Source organism: Fukomys damarensis, unplaced genomic scaffold (assembly GCF_012274545.1).
Source record: "Fukomys damarensis isolate Sample0158 unplaced genomic scaffold, DMR_v1.0_HiC HiC_scaffold_38, whole genome shotgun sequence".
Classification (NCBI taxonomy): Eukaryota; Metazoa; Chordata; class Mammalia; order Rodentia; family Bathyergidae; genus Fukomys; species Fukomys damarensis.
In genome coordinates, this window is record NW_022900950.1 from 67,859,686 (window position 1) to 67,880,978 (window position 21,293).

A 21,293-nucleotide genomic window follows, 5' to 3' on the forward strand; every position below is an offset into this window, starting at 1 on the left:
AGATGAGATGTGGGTTCAGAAGATCTGGAATGGGCTCAGGAATCTGCCACTGTGAACAGCAAGCAGCCTGGAGGTTCTAACACAGCCGGCTGAGGCTGGCCAGATGGACGGACAGATGCCTGGCTTTCTGACTCCCTGGGCCCTGGACTGTGAGCCACATGAAACAGCTATATTTTCTAGTCTCTGCATTTTATTCCAAAAAATCACGGGGCCTTCCTGATGGTGGAGACATCACCCCAGGCAGCACTGATTCAACAGCACTGTTTTTTTTTTTTTTTTAAGGAGAAAACTGTACCAGTTCCCACCCCACCTGCTGCCTTTTCTGTATGCTCACACAGGGCCATCGCTTCACTGTCATCACGCCAGGGACAACCAGGGCAGCTGCTGTGCCCGGAAACTGCGAGCTGGCCAGTCCTAAGCCGGTCTGCCCTGTCCCTCGTGGGACATCCCCTGGAAACATCATAAAGGATCTGCCGACTGGCCAACCCTGGCGTTTCCCTGTGTTCCCGTAGGGCAGGGCACAAGCTCTCCTGTTAGGATCGCCAAGTAAAACAGCTACAGCTATCTTTTCCCCACATCCTGGGGAATGATCCCAGGGCTTTCGCACCACTGAGCCACACACCCAGCCTTTTTTACTGTATTTTTTATTTTGAGACAGGGTCTTGATAAGTCACTAAGTTTTCAAGGCTGTGCTCGAACCTGATGATCTTCCTGCCTCAGACTCCCGGGGTGTGGGGATTACAGATGTGCACCACCAATGCTGGCTATCTCTTCAACAGCAGTCATCTGCACAGCTGTAAGCCTCCCCGCCCCTGGGTAATAATAAAAACCTACAGTTAACAAGCACCTGGCTGTTTCTAGAAGAAGAGATCTCACAGGTCCTAGACTCACAGCTTTGACAGCAAGGGGTGACAGGTGCCTTCAACAAATTATGAACATTTACCAAATGGTTAAAAAGCCAACCAAGGGCTGTTGAAACAGAAATAAGTAAAATAAAATTCTTGGTTCACGCAGAAGAGGATTACAAATGAAACTCCCCCGATATCCCTTTTGACCCGATACGTACATACCTCACGGAGTGGGATTATGAGGCTACATAAATTTTCCTCCTTGCTGGTAAAGCAGATGTAATTTGTGGAGACAAACATTTGCCCCAAAATGTGCATTTTGTTAAATGGAGTCCAGAGGGTGCAGTCTGTGTGGCCATCTAATTTTTCATCTTTGGGCAGCCGGAACAGGGCGCGGTACCTCTCACTCTTCGCCCTGGCATCGAGATCCCTGGAAAGCAAAAATTGTAATTCATCTCACACAAGAAAGATGTTTCCATACGTTCTGAATGCTGCAGCCACGACGGGCCCCCAGCCCACCTTTTGCCTCCTGTACTCTTTAGGTGTCTCGCCCATCGTTAGCTACTCTAACCTAAGGATCCCAAAGCACCGTAAAATTCTTTTAATGTTTAGGTCTCTTGTGTGGCCAGTTGACAGTCGGTATCTATAAATGCTAAGTAACTGTGGAAAAACTAGGTCTGAACAGGAAATGTGTTCTCTTTGTACAGAATGCAGCAATTCCAGAGAGGCTATTATTAGACAAAAGGAAAGGAACAGGAGCGTGCAGAGGAGGGCGATAAGGGAAATGGGTTTGATCAGAAGGTCACAGGTGTGTATGAAATTGCCACAGAGAAGGCTAGTATTTTGTGAAGTGAATACGCACTAATAGAAAACATTTTTAAAGGATGCCATCATTTACAAAGAAGCCATCCCATTTACTCCTACTTGGCACGTTTCCTACCTCATCTTTTAAGGCAATGCCCGGAGAGAATGCAAATAGCCACAGGCGTCTGCTGGGTGCACCCTAAACAGACAGTATGAAAAGACACAGGAACAGCCCACTCGTGGACAACTATGGTTCCCAGTTTAGCGGGGTCTTCTGTTGCGTACGATCCCTCCCCTCACAAATGCTTTACCTTGTCCAAACCTCTCCCCGGAAGCTTCTACCCCACTGCTGCCCCTGGGGTCCAGTTTCTGGCTCTCCAACACAAAAGCTGAACGTGGGTGCTCTCTCCCACCCTCCCCTCTACTTCTGAAATCGCCTCTGCCTTGCTCTTGGGAACTCTTAACTTCTCCCTGTGTCAAAAGAAGACACATCAGCATCCTTCTTACACTCCACGAGAGGTCATATTGAGGTTTTACTCCTTCTCTTAGAGCTTCATCCGTGGGTTCTCTCCTGTCCCTGTATCCATCTGCCTCTTTCACCGAATCCTGGGTTCCGATCTTACATTCTACAAAAAAATCAACTACCCCTCTTAAAGGAATTCCGCTGAATTTCCTGAAAAAGCAGTGGATACTTGCCCATTTCCCTTTATGTGTCTTTCACTGCTACTTAATCCATGGCAGTAACTGCCATCTACCCTTTACCATGGTGTCAAAACATGTCTCAAATTAGGAAAGACATTTTAAATACAAGCAGCTCTTTCCAGACTCCAATTAGCACCTGCACACCCATGATTTCTGATTTCGTACTTCTTACTGGACTGTTGGCTAATGAGACGTCCTGCAGGCGACTCAACCCCTATCAAAGGCGAGCCACGACACCCCTTGCGCTCTTCCCCCACTCCTCACCACAGGTCCAGGCAGCCACACTTTATAGAAGACATCTGCTTCCCTCACTTCTCTCCAGCTCTCCTCCCACATCTGGACTTGGAGGCTTCTCCGAAACCTCTCCTCTTCCCATGTCCTGCCACCTTTTAGCCACGGGATGGACTTACTTTCCTCTTGTGCTTCCCACACCACGCACACCCCCTGCCTCTCACATGCACCCTATTGTGCTGGAAGGGTCACTTGTACTACCGTCTACAGGCCCAGCCAGAGCACCGTCCACTGGCCAAGCTCCCCCTGTGCACATGACACTGTCCCTAGGACCAGCCCAGTTCCCAGCACACTGCGCAGAAGTGGTCATCCTTGTCCCTCTTATTGCACTGGGGGTGCCTGGGGCAATCTTTTTTGTACTGTATCCATTCCATGTCCAGAAAAGTGTTCACAATCCTTGAAATTGTCCAGAAAGGGTTAAAGTGAATGAATGAATGAGCGAGTGAATAAGTGGACGGGATTTGGGTTTCTAAGATCTGTAAGACTCAAATTCTCCATCACGCACCGTTTTAGAGCAGACACTTTTTTAGGAGATTTCTTTTTCAGTTTGGGCAGGGATCGATCTTGCTCAAAGCCCTCATTGTCTAAGAGCTGCCTCATGGCTATATTGGCGAGCTGCTCCATTAGCTTGAATGTCTCGTTGATGTTGAGGAATACGGAGAAGAAATGCTCGCTGGACCGAGTGCTCACTTTGATCACGTCAGGCAGAAGAAGTGTGGCGTTCTTCTCAAGCTGGGTGATGTCCACCCACCGGATTACCAGCTTAGCTAAGCAGACAGAACAAGGCCAGGTCAATACCAGGCACCGGAAACCGCACGCCCTAAGCACCCCGAATTCCTGGAGTCTATAAGCCCACCTTCATTGCCTTGTTAACTCTAGGAGCCATACTTAAAACTATAAATTCTACATCACAACTATGACAGATTTAAGTCCACATCTACTAAATTAATTATTCTTCCAGTGAGTCTTTATTATTTAATGACCTATTTCTTTACACTATTGAGTGGCAAATCACTGAATTTGCTTGTTAAATCATAAGCCAACAACAGGCTGACTCAGTCAAATCTACAGGTTTCCTTTTTTTTTTTTGGATACTGGGGATTGAACTCGGGTCCTTGTGGTTGTGAGGCAGGCTGCAAAACCACTGAGCTAAATCCCCAGCCCTACAGATTTACTTTTGACCCTGTGGGGTGTATTTTGTTTATGAGTTCAGAGAAGGCCTCAGGAGACTGGCCCAAGCTTCCCTCTGAAAGGCTAGACCACTTACCTTCCCTTCCCATAAGGAAAGAATAAAAGCACAGGTGGTTGATACTGAGGTACACCCAGCCCTGCCGGGGCACCTTCCCCTTCCAGTAGCTGCAAGAGTAGTAGTTGACAAGCTTCTCCTCCTCGGGCATCCCAAATAGCCTGTGGAACTTCACGGTGGCCTCTTTAAACTTCTCCGTGTCGTCATCCTCCTTCACATCGTTGATCTTGTTATATTCTGCAATGATGCCCTAATTGAGGACCAAACACAAAGACACAACTGGCGTGATTATGACGAAAGCTGAGTGTTTTGGGACAAGATGAGCAACTTGAGAGGTCAGAATTTTTTCTAAGTGATGAATTCCATCCCAAAACTCTGAATTAGCAAGTAGCATTAGTGTACTAAGTGATTTTTCAGAGGGCAGTATGGGTTTTACTGGTGCTAATTATTTTATTGAGCTCATTTAGAATGAGGTTCATAGTTTTATCTCACAAATGAGATGTAGCATTTTGCTGTCCTATTGTTTTTGTTAAGCTAATCATGCTAGAGTCATCCATCCCAAAGGTCAATTTCTGCCTTTCTCAAAATGAGCAAGAAAATCATCACAAAAGGATGAGAGAGGAGAGGAAAATCAAACGTGTGTCACTAGCTGAGAGTTGGCCAGACTCACTGGCTCAGGGCCAGTCATAACATGGGGAAACCTAGACAGATCATCACTTGACCAGGCAAAGAATGAATATGACAGCAAAGACGATATTAGACTGGGGATTTTCCTGACATCTGGGCAAGAAATGAAATATTTGTATAGCAAGAGACTGGCTTATCCTACTGTTTAATCATCACAATAACCGAAGAAGTCATTTCACTGTTTCTCAATTTCTCCACAATTCCCAGAAAATTGCCTTCTGTAGTTCTTGAGTTAAAAAAAAAAAAAAAAGCTCCTTCAAATTCCACCTTTGTGTAATCACCAAATTCCCTAACTTATCTTCATGTTCTCTGATCTCAAGGTAGCACTGAAATTCATGCAGTTTGCAATGTGACAGGTTCGGATCTCAGCATTGTCACTTGTAGCTGTGGGTTTGAGTAAAGCTCTGAATTCTCCTTGACATGACCATGTTCCCTTCTATCCCTAGGGCAGAAAGTTCTAACTGCTTCCTCATACCTGGAATTCCAGCCTTGGGTTTCTTATGCTTCTGGTGTATCACTAATGTTTCCCACAAATTTGTCTTCTTAAAACTAAGTTTGATTCAAACATTATCAAAATTCTGAGTGGTTCCACTACCAGTAGTCTAAAATTCTAGACCATGCACATTTTGGGACCAACCAACACTGTAATTTTTTCCCTCACTATATTACATCCCACTAAAGTTTCCCATTAACTCTGGCCAGTGAGCCTGAAGCATCCTATGGGTCTAAATGCATCAATCCTGCTTTCCCATCTTCTTGCCTATGATCCTGCCATTGTGTGTGTCTAAAATCCAGAGGTAGACAGATCTGTTTCATGAATCCTATCAAATCCCAAAGTCTGGTTTAATTAATCCCTCCTGCCTTCTTGTAAATCTTCTGACCATGATTCTTTTCTCCCACAGTATCATTAACTCTTTCAGCATTCTGTATTGAAATTAATTTCCTAAATGTTATCTGCACTGCAGACCTTTCTCCTATGTTGCCAGCAGTTGTATAATGAGGTGTGATGGCAGGAGGGAAGGTTTCAGTCTTCCTCAATCCCCACCATCATTCAACGCTGGTTAAAAATGAGGATTGCTCAGATCCTGAACAACAGCAAACAGTGGGGTTACTAACACAAACACAGCCCATGAAAGCGCTCAACCTTTTCTTCTACTAGGAATCCCTGCCTAGGCACACGGTTCACACAGTGGGCTCGTTTCATGACACAATTCCTGTGACGGCTTCCGAGGGATCTTCTCTCCAGGCTCTTTGCACACTCTGATTCCTGACAGCCTCTTCTGGAACACAGATCTGACCTTCCCACCCTGAAAACTTCCCCAGACCATCCAGGAATGGAAAAGGAAGGCAGCACAACTCTCGCATCCCAAGATCTTTTCTCCATCTGCCCAAGTCAAGCTTTCCAGGTGTGGCCTAAACATCACGTTTCCTGTGAAACTAAGTCAACCTCACTTCAACATTCTTATTTATATGTTGGCAAAATTCTGTCTACCATTAAACATGGGTGCCAAACATAATGAATGTCTTGGACATTTTTCATCACTAGTATCGAGCATCTGAAGGATATTCAATAAAATATTAAGTGAGAATTTGTTGCCTTCCCACATTTTAATGTATCTTAAAGTGCCATATCTTGGCCTTTATTGTGTAATCCAAAATTGCATATTTTAAATTTATGATTGTTTCAGAGTGGACAATGCTTAGGAAATGAAGCACCAAGTTCCTGATTCCTTATCTGTCATCGCCAGGATGACAGAGAGTTTGACACTGGAAATAACAATGGGAAAATATTTAAAGTAAAGTTCTTTTCCTCTAATTTCTTTTGATGTTCATGAACAAACAGGGCAGGGATATGGACAGAGCTTGATAAAGATGAGAGATCAGTTTTGGACCCGGGCTATTCCCAGAGACAAATGACGTTGGCAGAGTGCGATATGTATTAGGGATTTCAGACAAACAGAAGCGACATCTCTGGCGGGGGAGGTCAGTTTGGAAAGGAAAAGGCATGAAAAATCACTTTTCCAGTTGTCAAACACACCAATGACATTTCAAAGTTGCCAATGCCTTTAGAGGAGGATAAAAAAAATAGACGTAAGAATAAAAGAAGAAATAAATGAGTACCCACTAAGAGCAGGCAGCCATGGGGTCTGCAGGCAACACCATGATCAGAACCTCACAGTGAACCTGGAGACCCTGTGGTCTAAGCTTCTTCTGGGCCCCTGCAGTGGGGCTCTTGCTGGAAGTCACAGTAGGGAGAACATCAGAAGGGACTGATGTGTAACTACCAAATGATGCCCCTGGTTTTTAGTGGAAATACATTCATTTCAGTCAACACTACCTAAAGATCTGCTAAAAAAAACACATTTTCATGGACTATGGAATTGAGAAATGTCACTGCAATATTTCAGGGTCTAATACACTAACAGACCAGCCCAGGCAAACTAATTTCAACCTAAGGCTAATTAGGTTCCTACAACTTCCCCACCTTTAGGAAAAGACAGAGTCAGAAGGCCAAATCTTTTTTGAGTTTGCTGTAGTTTCTCAGCCAGGAACAGGTGCGCGAACAAAGGGACGGAATATCTCCTTCCTATAAGTCCTATGGGTTCTACACAACATTAAATTGGCACGCTAGTTCTAGGCAACAGTTCCTCATGACTTTGGAAAAATTAACACAGTCCAAATATGTCAGAGGTCCAGTATTAATTTAAATATGCAAAATGGTATCGGCAGGTACGAAAACATGTTAAACACGAAAGAATGTTCAACCTTATAATCAAAGACAGAAAATTAAAACACTAAACTTTTTCTGGATTTCCTTTTACACATATTCCCCTCCCTTTATATATATTCCCCTCCTTCTCCATTCCCCTGCCCTCCCCTCCTTCCAACCCCTCTTCCCCTCCTTATTTTACAAAAGCTTAAACCATTTTTGTCAGGACTGAAGACTGAAGCTAGGATCTTCACACTAAGCTATATTCCACAGCCCTTTTTAAATTTGTTTACTTTGAGACAAGATCTTACCACGCTGCTGAACTGCCCAGGTTGGATTCAAACATGCTATCCTACCTCAGCCTCTAAGAGCACTGGGATTACAGGCATGCACCACCGTACTGGCTCTTTTACAACCTTTAAATAACTACAATCCTGAAAATAAGCAATGTGTAATCACACAGGGATCCTAATATACTGACGGTATCTAGTAAGGTCCATTAAAATGTTTTTCCCTCATTAGAATTTCTTGTAAGAGCAGGAAAACTTTATTGAGAGAAAGAGCTTCTGTCTAAGAGAGACAGAAGAGGGACTGAAAAAGTGGGTTGTCCCAGAATGTTTTAACTACTTAACCTGTTAATATGCATTTTGTTATCTATTTCAAAATAAAACAAAACCCCAAAATCCCTCAGAACTAGTGGGAAAAGTATACAGACCAAAATGTTAACCTTACTTTTGTTGGTACCTGCCTGCCCCCACTAGTCTAGAAGCTGACTTCTAGAAAGAGAAAAGTAATAAGAATCAATTATGGATTTATATCTATTTATATAGCAATAAAGTCATACTGGTCAAGAAAATAATTAGTATAGTAACAAATTATGTATATACTGAGACTACTATTAAAAAATATAGGCACAGTAGAAGTCTAGGAATAAATACACAAATGCTATGTATAACATTTGGATCACGGTTGCTTCAGTATTTAACTATTACATTTATAATTTATAAAAGTTAATTCAGATCTCAAAAATATGCAAGTCTGTTGGTTCTTTTAATTATTGGACAATCTGTGAACACATAAGCCATTCATTTGCACACAAATAATATTCTTTCACACATAATTGCACTAATAGAAATGCCTCCTCCTAATTGGTTTCAGGGGAATTAAATCTGACATTTTCAGTTAATGTAAATGGTGAGAAGAAAGGCTATTTGGCGTAATTTGTCCTTGATTAATTTATCCACTCATTCGTTTTCCTAAGTGTTGTCACTTTCAAGCTCTGGCTTCCTCCTACAGCTCTTTTTTGTGCCATTTTCCCAAAGATGAAACTATTTGAGCGGACTGTGAGAGGTACTGGTCCCCGAGAACCTGCAGTGGCCCAGTGGCCCCAGACATAGATACTGCTCCATATCTCTGTCTTCCCCACACTCACTTGGCAAACCGCTTTCATCCAACCTCTCCTATGTGAGCCAGTCAGGACCCATCAGACTCTCTCTATGTACATGACTCCCAGAAATTCATATACATGACTTAGAAATAAAAAGCAGATAGAAAACTAGGCTTCATCCATAAGATAGTTCTCAATTATTCAATTTTATCCCAATGTCCCTGTCAGTCAAATTTTACCTTTTAAACTATTCATCTAATTTCTCAAGTAAGGATGGAGGAAAATTTTGTATCACTAATCTTGATGCAATGCATAAACACTCATTTGAGGGGTAGACAGGGCGAAAATGAAGGAAGAGGCTGGTGTTACTGCATGAGCTTCTCCCATGGTAGCCATTTTAATATGGTCATTCAAATTCATCTCTCTCCTTCAAAAACGTCAGACCTTAAAAAATAAAGCGATTCCACTTGTATTTTTAACTTTCTTTTCTGATTCCAAAACAACTACAAGTTTGTGTAAGAAATTTAGTAAATTAGAAAAACAAAACAAAATGGATTCTCTGTGGAATTTGAATGAAAACTGCTTTGTCAGGATATCTCCCTCAGTTCCTGCTTTCCCTGGGTGTAAAGACGACTTTTAAAGTATGTCTAAAAATCCAGATTTTATCACAGGAAGATTTCTAAAATTGGTGAAGAAAATATTTAAAAACTTGTGTGACATAACTGTCATGTGCAAAGTTAGAAGAAAAATGACAAACTGAGGGAGAATTTCTAGAACACATACCACCAATGAAGGGCAAATGGCCATTCTATATGAAGAAGCAAAATGGATCAAAAGTCCTATAAAATACGTAAAAGACACAAGCAGTTTACCCACAGAGATACAAAAAACAGTCCTTAAACTTATGAGAAGATTTTCAGCTTCTCATGAGTGACATAAATACAAACTAAAACACTACCTACAAAGTATTTCTCTCCCTATCAGACTGGCAAAAATGCAAAAGCTTGATAATTCACATTGTTGGTGAGGCCAGCAGGAATGTACAACAGCAGAACTCCTATAGTGGGGAATTTGGAAATATTCACAAAACATATGCATTTACACCCTTTTATGTGGGACTTAGCGATCCAACCTCAATAATATAAAAATACACACGTTTTGGACAGATTTAAAGGTAGTGCCACAGGTCTCGTGTTCATAGGTGAGGCTTCCTGAAAGTGTCTATCATGGGTGCACTCCAGTCAGGGGTGGATTAATCCACTGATTAATGGCTGGAGGAGGGGCCCCTGGGGTTATGACCTGGAAGAGTATGTTCTTGTCGCCACCTCCTCCTTTCTCTGTCTCTCTCTGCTTCCTGGCTGTCATGGGTTGAGCAGCTTTCTTCCACCAGGTCTTTTACACCATTTGATTTCTGTCTTGGAGTCAGGTAACCATGGACTGTGAGCCAAATATAACTTTCTTCCTTTAAGTTGTTTATGTCAAGTATTTTGACCCAGCAATTGGAAAAGTGACTAATATGATATATATGAATATATATATATATTTGGGGGGGTTGCAAAATATCAGAAACTACCTACATGTCCAAGCATAGGTGAGTGGCTGAATTACTTATCGCACATGCTCACTAATACACAGATGTAAAAAAGAATTAAGAAAAAAAATGCAGGATCTTGAATTGGATCATGGAATGAGAAAAGGACACTGGGTTAAAAACAGATAAAATCCCAATAAAATCCATAATTTCACTAACAGTACTGCATCAAGGTCAATTTCTTAGTTTTGATAAAGGTGGCAGCATAGTTAATGTAAGATGTTAACTTTACGATAGCTCAGCACAGGCTAGATGGGAATTCTCTACTAGGTTTGCAGTTCTGTAAATCTAAAAAGTACTTCCAGGTTTAGAAACAACTGTTAAAATGTAAAAATATGTGGAACCAGCCTATAAACAGATACGGCACGTGCTTGGTAGATTCTAAGTGAAAAAAACTAAAGGCAAAGCAGCATATATATGTGAAGTCTGTGTGAGAGTTAAAGGGAAATAGGAAAAATATAAATCTGCTTATTTTTAACAAAAGAAACAATAAAGGTAAACTGGAAAACAATGAAGTTCTTTCACTACGAGGGACATGGAGAACAGGATGGCACGGATGCACAAGGGAAAATACTTTTTGACTTCTGGGAGCACATTATTATTATTATTATTATTCTTTTTTATATTTAAAAAACAAAATAAAGCTAATAATGCTGGGAATGAAAAAGAACCTAAAACTGAAAGTAAACTGGAACGAACAGGACAGGGGAGGTAGAAGATGACCTTGGAAGAGCCCGCAGCGCACAAACACACAAAGGAGAACGTGCCTGACAGCAATGCAGGGTTATCCAAGAGCACGGAAAGCAACCGGCAACACTGGGGCTGTGGCTGGCACGAGCACCGAAATAAACAAGTCCAGTAATATAAACCACAGGGAAACCTAGGAGTCCCTATCAATAATAAACAGAGAAACAAGTGGAGAGAGGGCTCCTGCTCACAGAATAATAGCTGCCGAGGTGAAAAACACGGAGAGACTGTTGGAACTGGGAAATCACCTTCCATCCTGCCACAAACTGTCACTGTAAGGATTGGTTCAGGGTAAAAACTTACCCACTGGATGCTAAATCAAAGGGGAAATTTTGATAAGGAGCAGGATACGTATAATTGTAGCATTAATGCATTTCCTTACAGAAAATTATTTGTTACTTGAAAATCAGTAACTCTACAGTGCAGAAACTGGATGGTACCTTTACTGTGCTTACAACACCAGGGAGGGGCAGCCTGAGTGCCAGGTGCCTCTAGGAATGATGCCCTGAGAAGGTCACTCCTGTGTATCCATCCAGAAAGGCTTACTCTGGATAGAATCATAAGGAAAGCGTCTGACGAAACCTCACATGAAAACCCACAACTGCATACTTCAATTTATACTAATGTCATAAAAGGTAAGGAAGGAGAGGGACGGGAATCTTCCAGACTCGAAGAGACCAAAGAGATGAAAACCAAATGCAATAGATTCCTGGATTGAATCCTGCACTGGAATGAAAAACAGCTTTGAAAACTATAAAAGTCATAATTCAGCCAATTAGAATTAGAATCTGTGCCAAGTATTAAAGTATATGAATGTTAAATTTATACACAATGTTAAATAAGGTGATTGTTAACTATACTAGAGTATCTCTAGTCTTAGAAAACACACACTGATGTATTTAGGAAAGAATTCCTCTGAAATACGGAGGAAGCGAACACATGAATGATAAAGAAAATGGGGTAAAAGGATGACAACAGGTGAATCTAGGTAAAAGGTAAACAGATGTTTTTTACACAGTCCTTATTTTTTGCAACATTTCTGTAAATTTGAAATTACTTTCAATTAAAAACGGTGTTTGTTCTTTCTTGAAAGGAAAATATGAAACACCACTACCTGTATTTTTCCTCGCACGAACGTGGTGATATCGTTCTCATTTTCAAAGATGGACAGCGTCTGCAGCAGATTCTGCTCCAGCCATTCCCAGTGCTCAGTGATCTCCTTCCTAGAACCCCCTGTCCGAATGCAAGCGTGATAATGTCAGCTTCACAACCAAGATAGCTTAAAATCCCAGTGCACCTCATCAATTCATCATGCCGCCAAAGGGGACTGCATCTTTTTTTTTCTTTCTTTTTTGTACCACGTACTGAACTCGGGACCTTACCCAGGAGACTGCATCTTTCCTAGAGCTCTGACTTTAAAGTCCTGCGTGAGACGCACACAAGCACACAAGCCAGTCTGATCAGCAGTGTGTAGAAACGTTCAGCAGCCTTGGTGAGGGTGGAAGGCAGCACTGTGTCCTGCGTTTGCTTTTCCTTACTGGAGTTACCGCTTCGTTTCCTCCCTTTAAGAGCGCTCTTCTCGGGGTAACAGAGCTTATTACGATACATGGCTTCAGTTGTTCAGCTGCAACAGTACCACCGCTGTGGTGCCGCTAGAGATCTGATGAAACCGCTCCTACAATGGGCACCTGCTTACTTCGATTGTGAACGAGATGTGAAAATGGAGCGGCACGAGGGGGCAGCGGGCGGCTCTCACAGGCCCAGCTGCTGTGCGATGCAACGGGATGAGGTCATCTTTTCCGCCTCCAATTAAGGTGCTGTGTTTTGGTCAGGAATGAGGAGCATACATCACCTCACCCGCAACCTCCACATTTAAACAATCCTACATGAAACAGAAACTATAACCACCAGCACCCTGCTTTCTGCCTGCACTGTACTGCAGAACACTGATGCTTTCAAGATGCAGTTATAAAATATGAAATAAACTTCTTTTATGCTTGCCAATGGTCTTATACAAAAATATTTTCAAAAATTATCCATATCACTCATATATATATAGAGAGAGAGTACCACTCATTCCACAACTCAAGAATGATTTTGTGGTTCCACTGATTCGCCCTTAAATCAGCGGAAATTTCCAAGTGATCTCTTAACTGATTTCCCTTAAATGTCTTTTCTCTCTGTCCTTTATTATCAGTAACTTGAGATGGCCCAGAGTCTCCCTTTGATTCCTGACAAAGGAAGAAAATCGAGAGATGCAAATGTATACTCAGAACTCCGGTAGCAGAAAGGACCCGTTTCAGACATACTTTGAGGAAAGGCTCAGTCAAAGAAAACTGAGTTTACGCTCTTGAAGACCGAACACTAAATCGCCTACAGGGGTGCAGCTGAGTGGTACGGCACTTGCCAAGCAGGCAAGAGGCCCTGGGTTCATCCCCCAAATCACAAATAAATACAACTTTCACAAAGGATGCTTACATAGGGAATACAAAGCAGATTTCTTTGCGGGGAGCAGTCCTGGGAAAACACTGAAGAAAAGACTGTCTGCTCCTCTCTGTGGGTACTTTGCAGGGCTCGCTTATTTGAGGCCAGTCAACCATGTGTAAAAACAGTAACACGATGACTCTCTGTGACGTCAAAGGCAGCTGGGACTCCTGACACCTGGTCAGCCCCTGCCACCAGTCTGCTGGATGACTTCATCCAGTTTAATCGGCTGCACATTTTTTTACATGTAAAATGGACACAGATTTAAAAACAAAATAACTCTTTTCTCGGATAAATGTGAAAATCATAAGGTGTAATAAATATCCACAGGTACACTTTGGAAAGTTGAAAAGACTTTGCAAATGTAAAACAGTGCCTATTTGGAATATTTAGGAAATGAATCGGTTTTTTAGTTGTCCACCGAGCTTTGAAACACTGAAAAATTTTCTAAATATTTGTGGGACCTGCCTTATCTGGGAAGAGCTCACTACCAACCTGAGCTGTGACACGCTGCACTCACCAAGAGCCCTGTCCTCCGGGAGGAGCACAGCCCCACATCCTCCACCCCGCTGCCCCACCTGTACCTGCCAGCACTGTCTCACCTTCCGCACCTTAGGTCAGAGGTGCTCCTGCAGACCTCAGGACCCCAAGTCTCTCCAAGTCTACGGTGCACAATTCCCAGCCTCTGAATTTGCCTCTTATCCGTGCCTGCCTCTCTGGACCGCAGGACCGCAGATGTGCCTTCACCAGGTCACTGCACTGTGAGCCTGCCTTTCGGCTTCCCTGTCACAGTGTCGTAGAATCTATGCCAAACTCCTCAGCTCCACTGCAGGGTTCCTGGCTGTTGTGGGTGGAAAAGCCCCTCAGTGCGGATGGAGGGCAGTGGCTTCAGCACTGCGCAGGCAGCGCTTACTCACGCGCGCACACTCATTCCGCAGACACCGACTCATGCCTTCACGGCCTTACGTGAAAGTTCACGTGGCTGATGTGTCTTTCCCGCCCCATCTTTTTCAATCTACTGTTTCAAAATTCACATCTAATTGATGCTGTGAACAGTTTAAATATGATAATAAGGACGGTGTTCTCTATTACGGCCCTGACCTAGACCAGGTACTTCACTTTAATTCACAACACACATAGCTCTCCTGTGAAAAGGTCTAGGATTAATCTCTTCAGTAGATGGGGAACTGAGGCTTTCATGTTTCTATGAAATCAGACCCAGAGTTTTTGGCTCCAAAATCCACGCTCCTAAATCTACACTGGTCTGCCTCCTCACATATATTACAAGTGTGGCTAGAATGAAAAGAGGTCAGGTTACCTGGGGTTTTTAATAACGAACCTGGCTCCTAGGCAGGTGGTATTACATAATGCCACAGACCACAGGCACTGAGGTAAAGAAAGGTACCCCTGGCTTCAAAGGCCTACAGCGCCATACGTTAGCTTTGGGTAAGTGACTCAGCCCCTTTGTGCCCCAAGGTCCTCATCAGTACTCTGTAGGCGACAACGCTTGCCACATTGGTTTGCGCTAGAGACTGATGAAGATAACGTACTCAGTACAGATCTGGAACATAAAAACCCTAAACAGTTTTGCTATTACCACCATAAGCAGCAGTACACAAAGACCTCCTCTAGAAACGCGATTCAGAAAACATTTCTAACTTCTGACATTAGGACACAAAGAAACCAGCTGCTCAAACTCTGCCCGACCAGCAGGCATTCAGCAGAAAAGGCTCCCCGAGGCACCCTCTGTTCGGACTGTGGATTCTAGACAACCCAGCAAGGCACGCCTAGAGCAACTCCAGAGATCACAAGCTTCCTCTATCATCTCTTTTGCGTCATGACAACATGCTTGTCGCTTTCCAATCACCTTGAGAAAAGAGGCTCAGGTAACTCATCTGGCCTTGGCAGGAAGAGTCCAGCAGCTCACATCCTTATTTGACATCAGAGCCACTGTATTCTCCTACCCACAGTGGGAATGTTCATGACTATTTCTAGGGAGAAACTGGGCTAAATATCTCCAATATATGCACATTCTGACTCAGCCTATCTACTTCTATGAATTTAATCCTAAGGTAATAAGGGAATTCCAAAGATTTTGCTAAGGAAACTCATTAAGATTGGTCAGAATGTAGCACTATCAAGGGAAAAATACTGTAGATTTTTAATAACAGTGGTTAGAAAAAATCGTCATACATACAATAAAATATTTATCAAAATTGATATTATAATATATTTTAGTGGTATGGAAATTCTTTTCAACATGTCAAATACAATTTTCATTTTCTTTGCTTTAAAATGCATGTACACACACCATATCTATTTAACGTATGGTGTACAGTATGCATATATTTACATGTATACAGAAGTATATAAAGTATGTTAAGTGTATGTATGTGTGTGTGTTTTAGATTTAGAAGGTGGTGTCTGTAGTATGCTGTCATTTTACTCCTTATTTTATTATTTTTGCTTATCTGTATTCTCTAATCTACAATCAACATGATGTACTTTTTAAAAAAGCAAATTTTTTGTTTCTTTTTAAACTGCTGCACTCCCGAGGATAAAAATACAGTCCTCGGGGTACAAAGAACAAGACAGGGCTGTGACAATACTTGCCAATGAGTCCATTACATCTGCCTCATGTGGAAGGCGACCGAATTACCCCACATTTTCTGTCTTATTGTCGAGAAACAGCAAGAGCACACCAATTAGGAATCTTTAATTAAATTCTGGGTCTTAGAGCTGCTGACTGAAAGAATGTTTAATCGTGAGAGCCAGCATGGTGCCACTTAAAAATTCCTGGGATGGAGCATGGAGACTTGAGAAGTTGGCTTGAGCTCCATGGAACTCATGGTAACGGAATGTGGCTGGGAAAACTCACTTTGCCTCTCTGTCCCTCTAGAATAAGAGGGTGGATGAGGTGATGGCTGATGTATCTTTCAGCTCTAAAACTGAATGACCAAGTAGGTCCAGATGAGATTAGCACTGGTAAAGAAGAGCAAAGCTAAATTAATGGGGGGGCCAAGTCTAGATAACTAGGGCTCTACTATGAGTAAGGTCTTCATTACACAATCCAGTTCATGCTGCGAAGTGCCAAGTGACCTTTTATTACATTGGCAGAAAATCACACTGGGTCCCAAAGATTCCTCCTGCCTGGTTTCACAGGACTCAAGTCTAAGGCAGATCATAAATCTAGGATTTACAGCTAAGGTTCTGCTGTTCTACAAAAGGATGTGTATGTCCAGACACTGATGGAAGAAACTTCCTTTAGTTGAATTCAATTTATGCTTGCTGGTGATTTCAAGTTTTATAATCCTGGGGTTGCTACAGGACGATGAATTGGACTCACTCAGTGTTCTGCTGAAGTTTCTCTTACATCAACAATTCATGAAACTTAAGCAAATTTGCAAGCTTTCACTGTATTTTCCTATCAAATACCAACTTTACAGTTTATGAAGGGCACTAAAATTACAAACAGAAAGGTCAGCATATTGAAGAAATCGTTTTAAAGTAGCCGCTTCTGCTCCTAAAATCTTCTCCTGAAAGGAAGCCAATAATTTGGATTTTAACTGGACACTGTTAAGAAAGAACAATTAATGAGCAAATGGGACTTTGACAATGGTTGTCACTTCCGAGGAGGCTCCCATAAGGAAATCTGAAGCTATCTCTATGGGTAATCAATATATACCAGAGCTAAAACCATTCTGGGTTTATCATAATGAGGTCATGCAGTTATAACAGGCTTTACTGAGAAAATGAAAACAGGTCTCTTTGGGGTATAAAGTAAACCACTGGCAATTAAAACCTCATGTTCCTTAGTTTTGGCTGGGCAAATAGTTTAGGAATAACTCAGTGTTATGACTGTAGGTTCTATCCCACATGAATATTCATGGAAAGACTTGTGTTACAGAATGGCAAAGCCCCAGAAAAAGAGTGAGGAATAGTTATACCATTCTTTCATTCACAGGAAGTATAAATGATTAACTACGGGCAAATGTCTCCTTCTGGAGCTGTTTGCATCTTAAGCAGAATATTTCTGAAGGAATATAACTACCATGTTGGAATTTCAGGTTCTATTAAATACTTTTGGAAGCATTAGTAGGTCACCTGAGCTTTCTGGCAGCTTTAAATCACACCCAGATACTTTTCCCAATTAACTCAGGAGGCTGGCCTAGAATCCTGTATTTTCTTGGGAATTCAGAATCAAATGAAACTGCATGTTAACTGTTTGACTTGGGCTATAAATGACTATTTACTGTACCCTCACAAGACCATGACTTTCTCAAGCACAGAGACCAGATGTAATTGTCTTCTTATCTTTAGGTTCTAGCACAGCACTTCCTACCAAGTAGAGATCAATTTAAAAACTGCAGAAAGTCAACTGGAAACACTCTCCATGACCAGTACTGGGATAATTTAAGCAAACTTAAAATAGCAACAGGTGATAACTCAAGATATAAAGTACATATCCATGAGTCTATAATGACATAAGTAACTGCACAAATTAAAAACTGGGAACAAACCTACAATGTAGAAGAATTTAAAAAAAGACACAGAGATATTAAAAAAGATGAACTGTACATGACTTTCTTCCAGAGTATCATTTTCATAGGAGAAGAAAAGAGTGACTTCACAGTGGGGAAACCAGAAAAATCATAAGCAGGAGATCTAGGACGTCAGCAGTCACAAGTTCCTGTTGGTGACATGTACCCATGACATGATGAGATGAAAATGACACTTTTTCTTGTGGCTGTCCTCATAAAGGCCCATCAGCCTGGTCTAATCTTAAGAAAAACAGATAAAATTCAGTATTCTATTATATAACTGACTAGCATTTCTCAAAGTTGTCAAGGTCATCCCTGGTCTCCCACAGCCAAGAGGAGCCTGAGAGGATGATATAACTAAATGTAATAATGGTATACTGGTGAAATCCTGGAGTGGAAAAAAAACATTTAGGAAAAATAAAGAAAATCTGAATATATAATAGGCTTTATTTTATAATTGGTTCACTAATTTTAGCCAATGTACCATGCTCACATATTAACCTTAATTTATTTTGGACCTCAGAGTGAGAAAGAAACCTTTACTGTGTTAAACCTTTAAGAATTTGGGTTCATGTGATTGCATTCAGCAAATATTTGTTCCTTCCCTTCTGATTCAAAGCTGTTAATCCTAAAGTTTCTCTGTAGTCTGAGGATGCTGCTACTTACCGCAGGCGATAGTCCAGTAGACCAGAGAGTCTGGCGTCTGGTACAGGATTCGGTAAGGAGCGACCCGGGCACTGGAGTCCAACACCACATCAAGGGTGCCCACCAGGAGGCCTAAAGATGGAGAAGCAGGGAAACAGGTAAGCATTTTCTCACTATCTACCTGACTTCGCAGAGGTAGTGTGAACAGGCCCCACTGCTCCATCTCCACCGCCAGTGCTATTTCCCGTGTCAAGGTGCCCTGGCAAAACTTTCCTCTTACACATGGTGGCAGTGCTGCTAGGTCACTTGTTTCAACAACCTCCAAGAGAAACTGCACGAACTGAGAAGTGTGTGTGCGCTTCAAAGTTCCCAACACAGTCCCTGGTACATGATGGTACAGTCATTACAAGCATCTGTTAATAATAAAAACAAGTACAGGAGAAAGCCCTTGTCTGCTGGAGTCTCTGCTTGTCCAGCTTATGTCCGATGTATATTATTTTTCCTTTTTTGGCTAAGAAATAAATCTTTCATTTAAGTAACTGGACAGGCCATAGGAACCATGCATGCATTTCTGATTCAGCTTGCCAGCCTCTCCCACCTATATTTTAATTTGCCCAACTTCCCTTCTGTATTGAAAAATGTAGTGCAGTTCAGCTCAGCAAATGCTAAGGTTCCACTATGTGCAAGACAAACCCTGTGGGCACAAAGTGGAGTGAGGTAGAGCCCCAAGGGTCCCTGTAATTTAGGAGAGAAGATCACGCGGTGTTTGAATGCTGCGCTTTAGAATGAATGAACAGGGGATGTGAAAAAGAAATTTTCCCATTTCAACAGTAGTCCTTTGCCAGTGTGACATCAATCATTATAGCTAGAGATCAAGCGGATCAGGACACACATTTCTGGTAGCATGAAGTTGACTTCTGCAGGTTAGGAACCTCAATGATCCATTTATCTAGGGCTAACTGCACCCTTGGAAAACCTGCTCACACTGACAAAATCCAGAAAAACCTGAATATCGCTTCTCGGCCTTTTGGCTAAGATCAAGTGCAGAAAAACCTGAACATTTAGTAAATATGATCAGTGATTTATCTGTGAAAAATACAAATGCTCACCAAACACAGACTCATTTAAGAAGAGGCAGGACCTTCTCCTTCCAGGAGGGAAGCTGACCAGGGAAGGGAAATTAAGAGCAGGGGCAGCTCAACTTCTTCCTACATTAACTAGCTTATCAAGGTGGGACATACCTGTGATAAGAAGCCTCCTGGATAGTTTGGCTGACGTGTACCTGCAGGGGTAGGGCAGGCACAACCCCATTTCTTGCCCAAACTCTTCAGTATTCTAAGCCGAGTTGTCTCACACAGTGGTGACAGCAAAAGCTGACAGCTTCAAATCGTGAACCTGGCATCAGTCCAATTTCTCTTCAGCCACCTTCTATCCAATGTCCCCTTTCCAAGGAAGGGGGCCTCCTCTATCCACACTGAGCCCAAATTAGACACCAAACATATGCTAAGGCACTCTAAAGTAATACGGACATGCCGGGGATTTAGCTCAGTGGTTCCACCAGCTGCCTTGAAAGCTGAAGGACCTGAGTTTTATTCCTAATACCAAACAAAAACAAAACAAAACAAAATAACATGGACACCACACACACACACACACACACACACACACACACACACACACACACTGTAATAGGCTAAGCATCCACCAAAGACCCATTAAAGGTTTGGTCCCCAGGGTGGCCCTACTGGGAGATGGGGCTTATGGAAGGTCTTTAGGTCATTTGTGGTGTGCCCCTGAAGGAAACTGTGGACTTTGGTTTCTTCCATTTTGCTTTCTGGCCATGAGGTAAACAGTCAGCACCACCAGGAGCTCCCCACCACTGTTCATCATGATCACCAGAGAGAGACCCAACGTGATGGGTCTCGGACTGGGACCTCCAGAACTGTGAACAGAATAAATCTTTTCTCTCATAAGTCAATTATCTCAGGTATTTTGTTATAGCAATGGGAAACCAACTAGAACAACTGCTATAATTTCAGTGCCCATAATTAGTTCTAAGCTACGTAGAACCCATCCTAAAACAAGGCCTAGACTCCGAAGTATCAACTAGGACTTCAGACCTAATTATGCAATGCACAATTTTAGGGGACACAAATTTTATTTCAAAAGCTCCAGCTTACTTAATTGCAAAACAGAGACAATATCACCATCACAGAATTGTTTTTGAAGACAGAGAACAGGATGTAGGGCAAGTGGCTATCTGGAATGAGGGGTTAGGAAACCTGACTAGGACCTGCCAAGACATTCCTTTCTTAAGTTTAATTAACTTAGATTGCAGGTTTTGGGGAATGGTGGTTTGTGGGAGAGTCTAACAGCCCACTGACTCCCTTGCTCTGCCACCAATGAAAGTGGACAGCCCATTGGAAAGCCCCAAGCTCAGGCCTGACTACAGCAGGCTTCTCGTCAAGTTCAGTTGAATTGGACCTGTAAATTTTGTTGAAAACATCACAAGTATCTCTTAATGTGTTATTTCACAATAATACCTAAGTTTTGGCTCTGACTGTATCAACCACTACCTCAAAAGGCACAATCTCCTGAAATTCACTTCCC

The 21,293-nt window shown here is 42.3% G+C and overlaps 1 protein-coding gene across 1 annotated transcript in view; it reads right to left on the reverse strand.

Moving 5' to 3' along the window:
• Tbc1d9 (TBC1 domain family member 9) overlaps positions 1–19,994 on the reverse strand; it is a 57,721-nt gene extending 37,727 nt beyond the window's left edge. Inside the window, exons 1-6 of the mRNA XM_010612184.3 lie at positions 19,925–19,994; positions 18,705–18,815; positions 12,128–12,246; positions 3,913–4,141; positions 3,151–3,412; positions 1,071–1,278 (exon numbers count right to left, since the gene is read on the reverse strand). Of these exons, the coding sequence (XP_010610486.1) occupies positions 1,071–1,278; positions 3,151–3,412; positions 3,913–4,141; positions 12,128–12,246; positions 18,705–18,815; positions 19,925–19,994 (999 nt within the window). The remainder of the gene's footprint in view (positions 1–1,070; positions 1,279–3,150; positions 3,413–3,912; positions 4,142–12,127; positions 12,247–18,704; positions 18,816–19,924) is intronic.
• Positions 19,995–21,293: the final 1,299 nt, after the last annotated feature.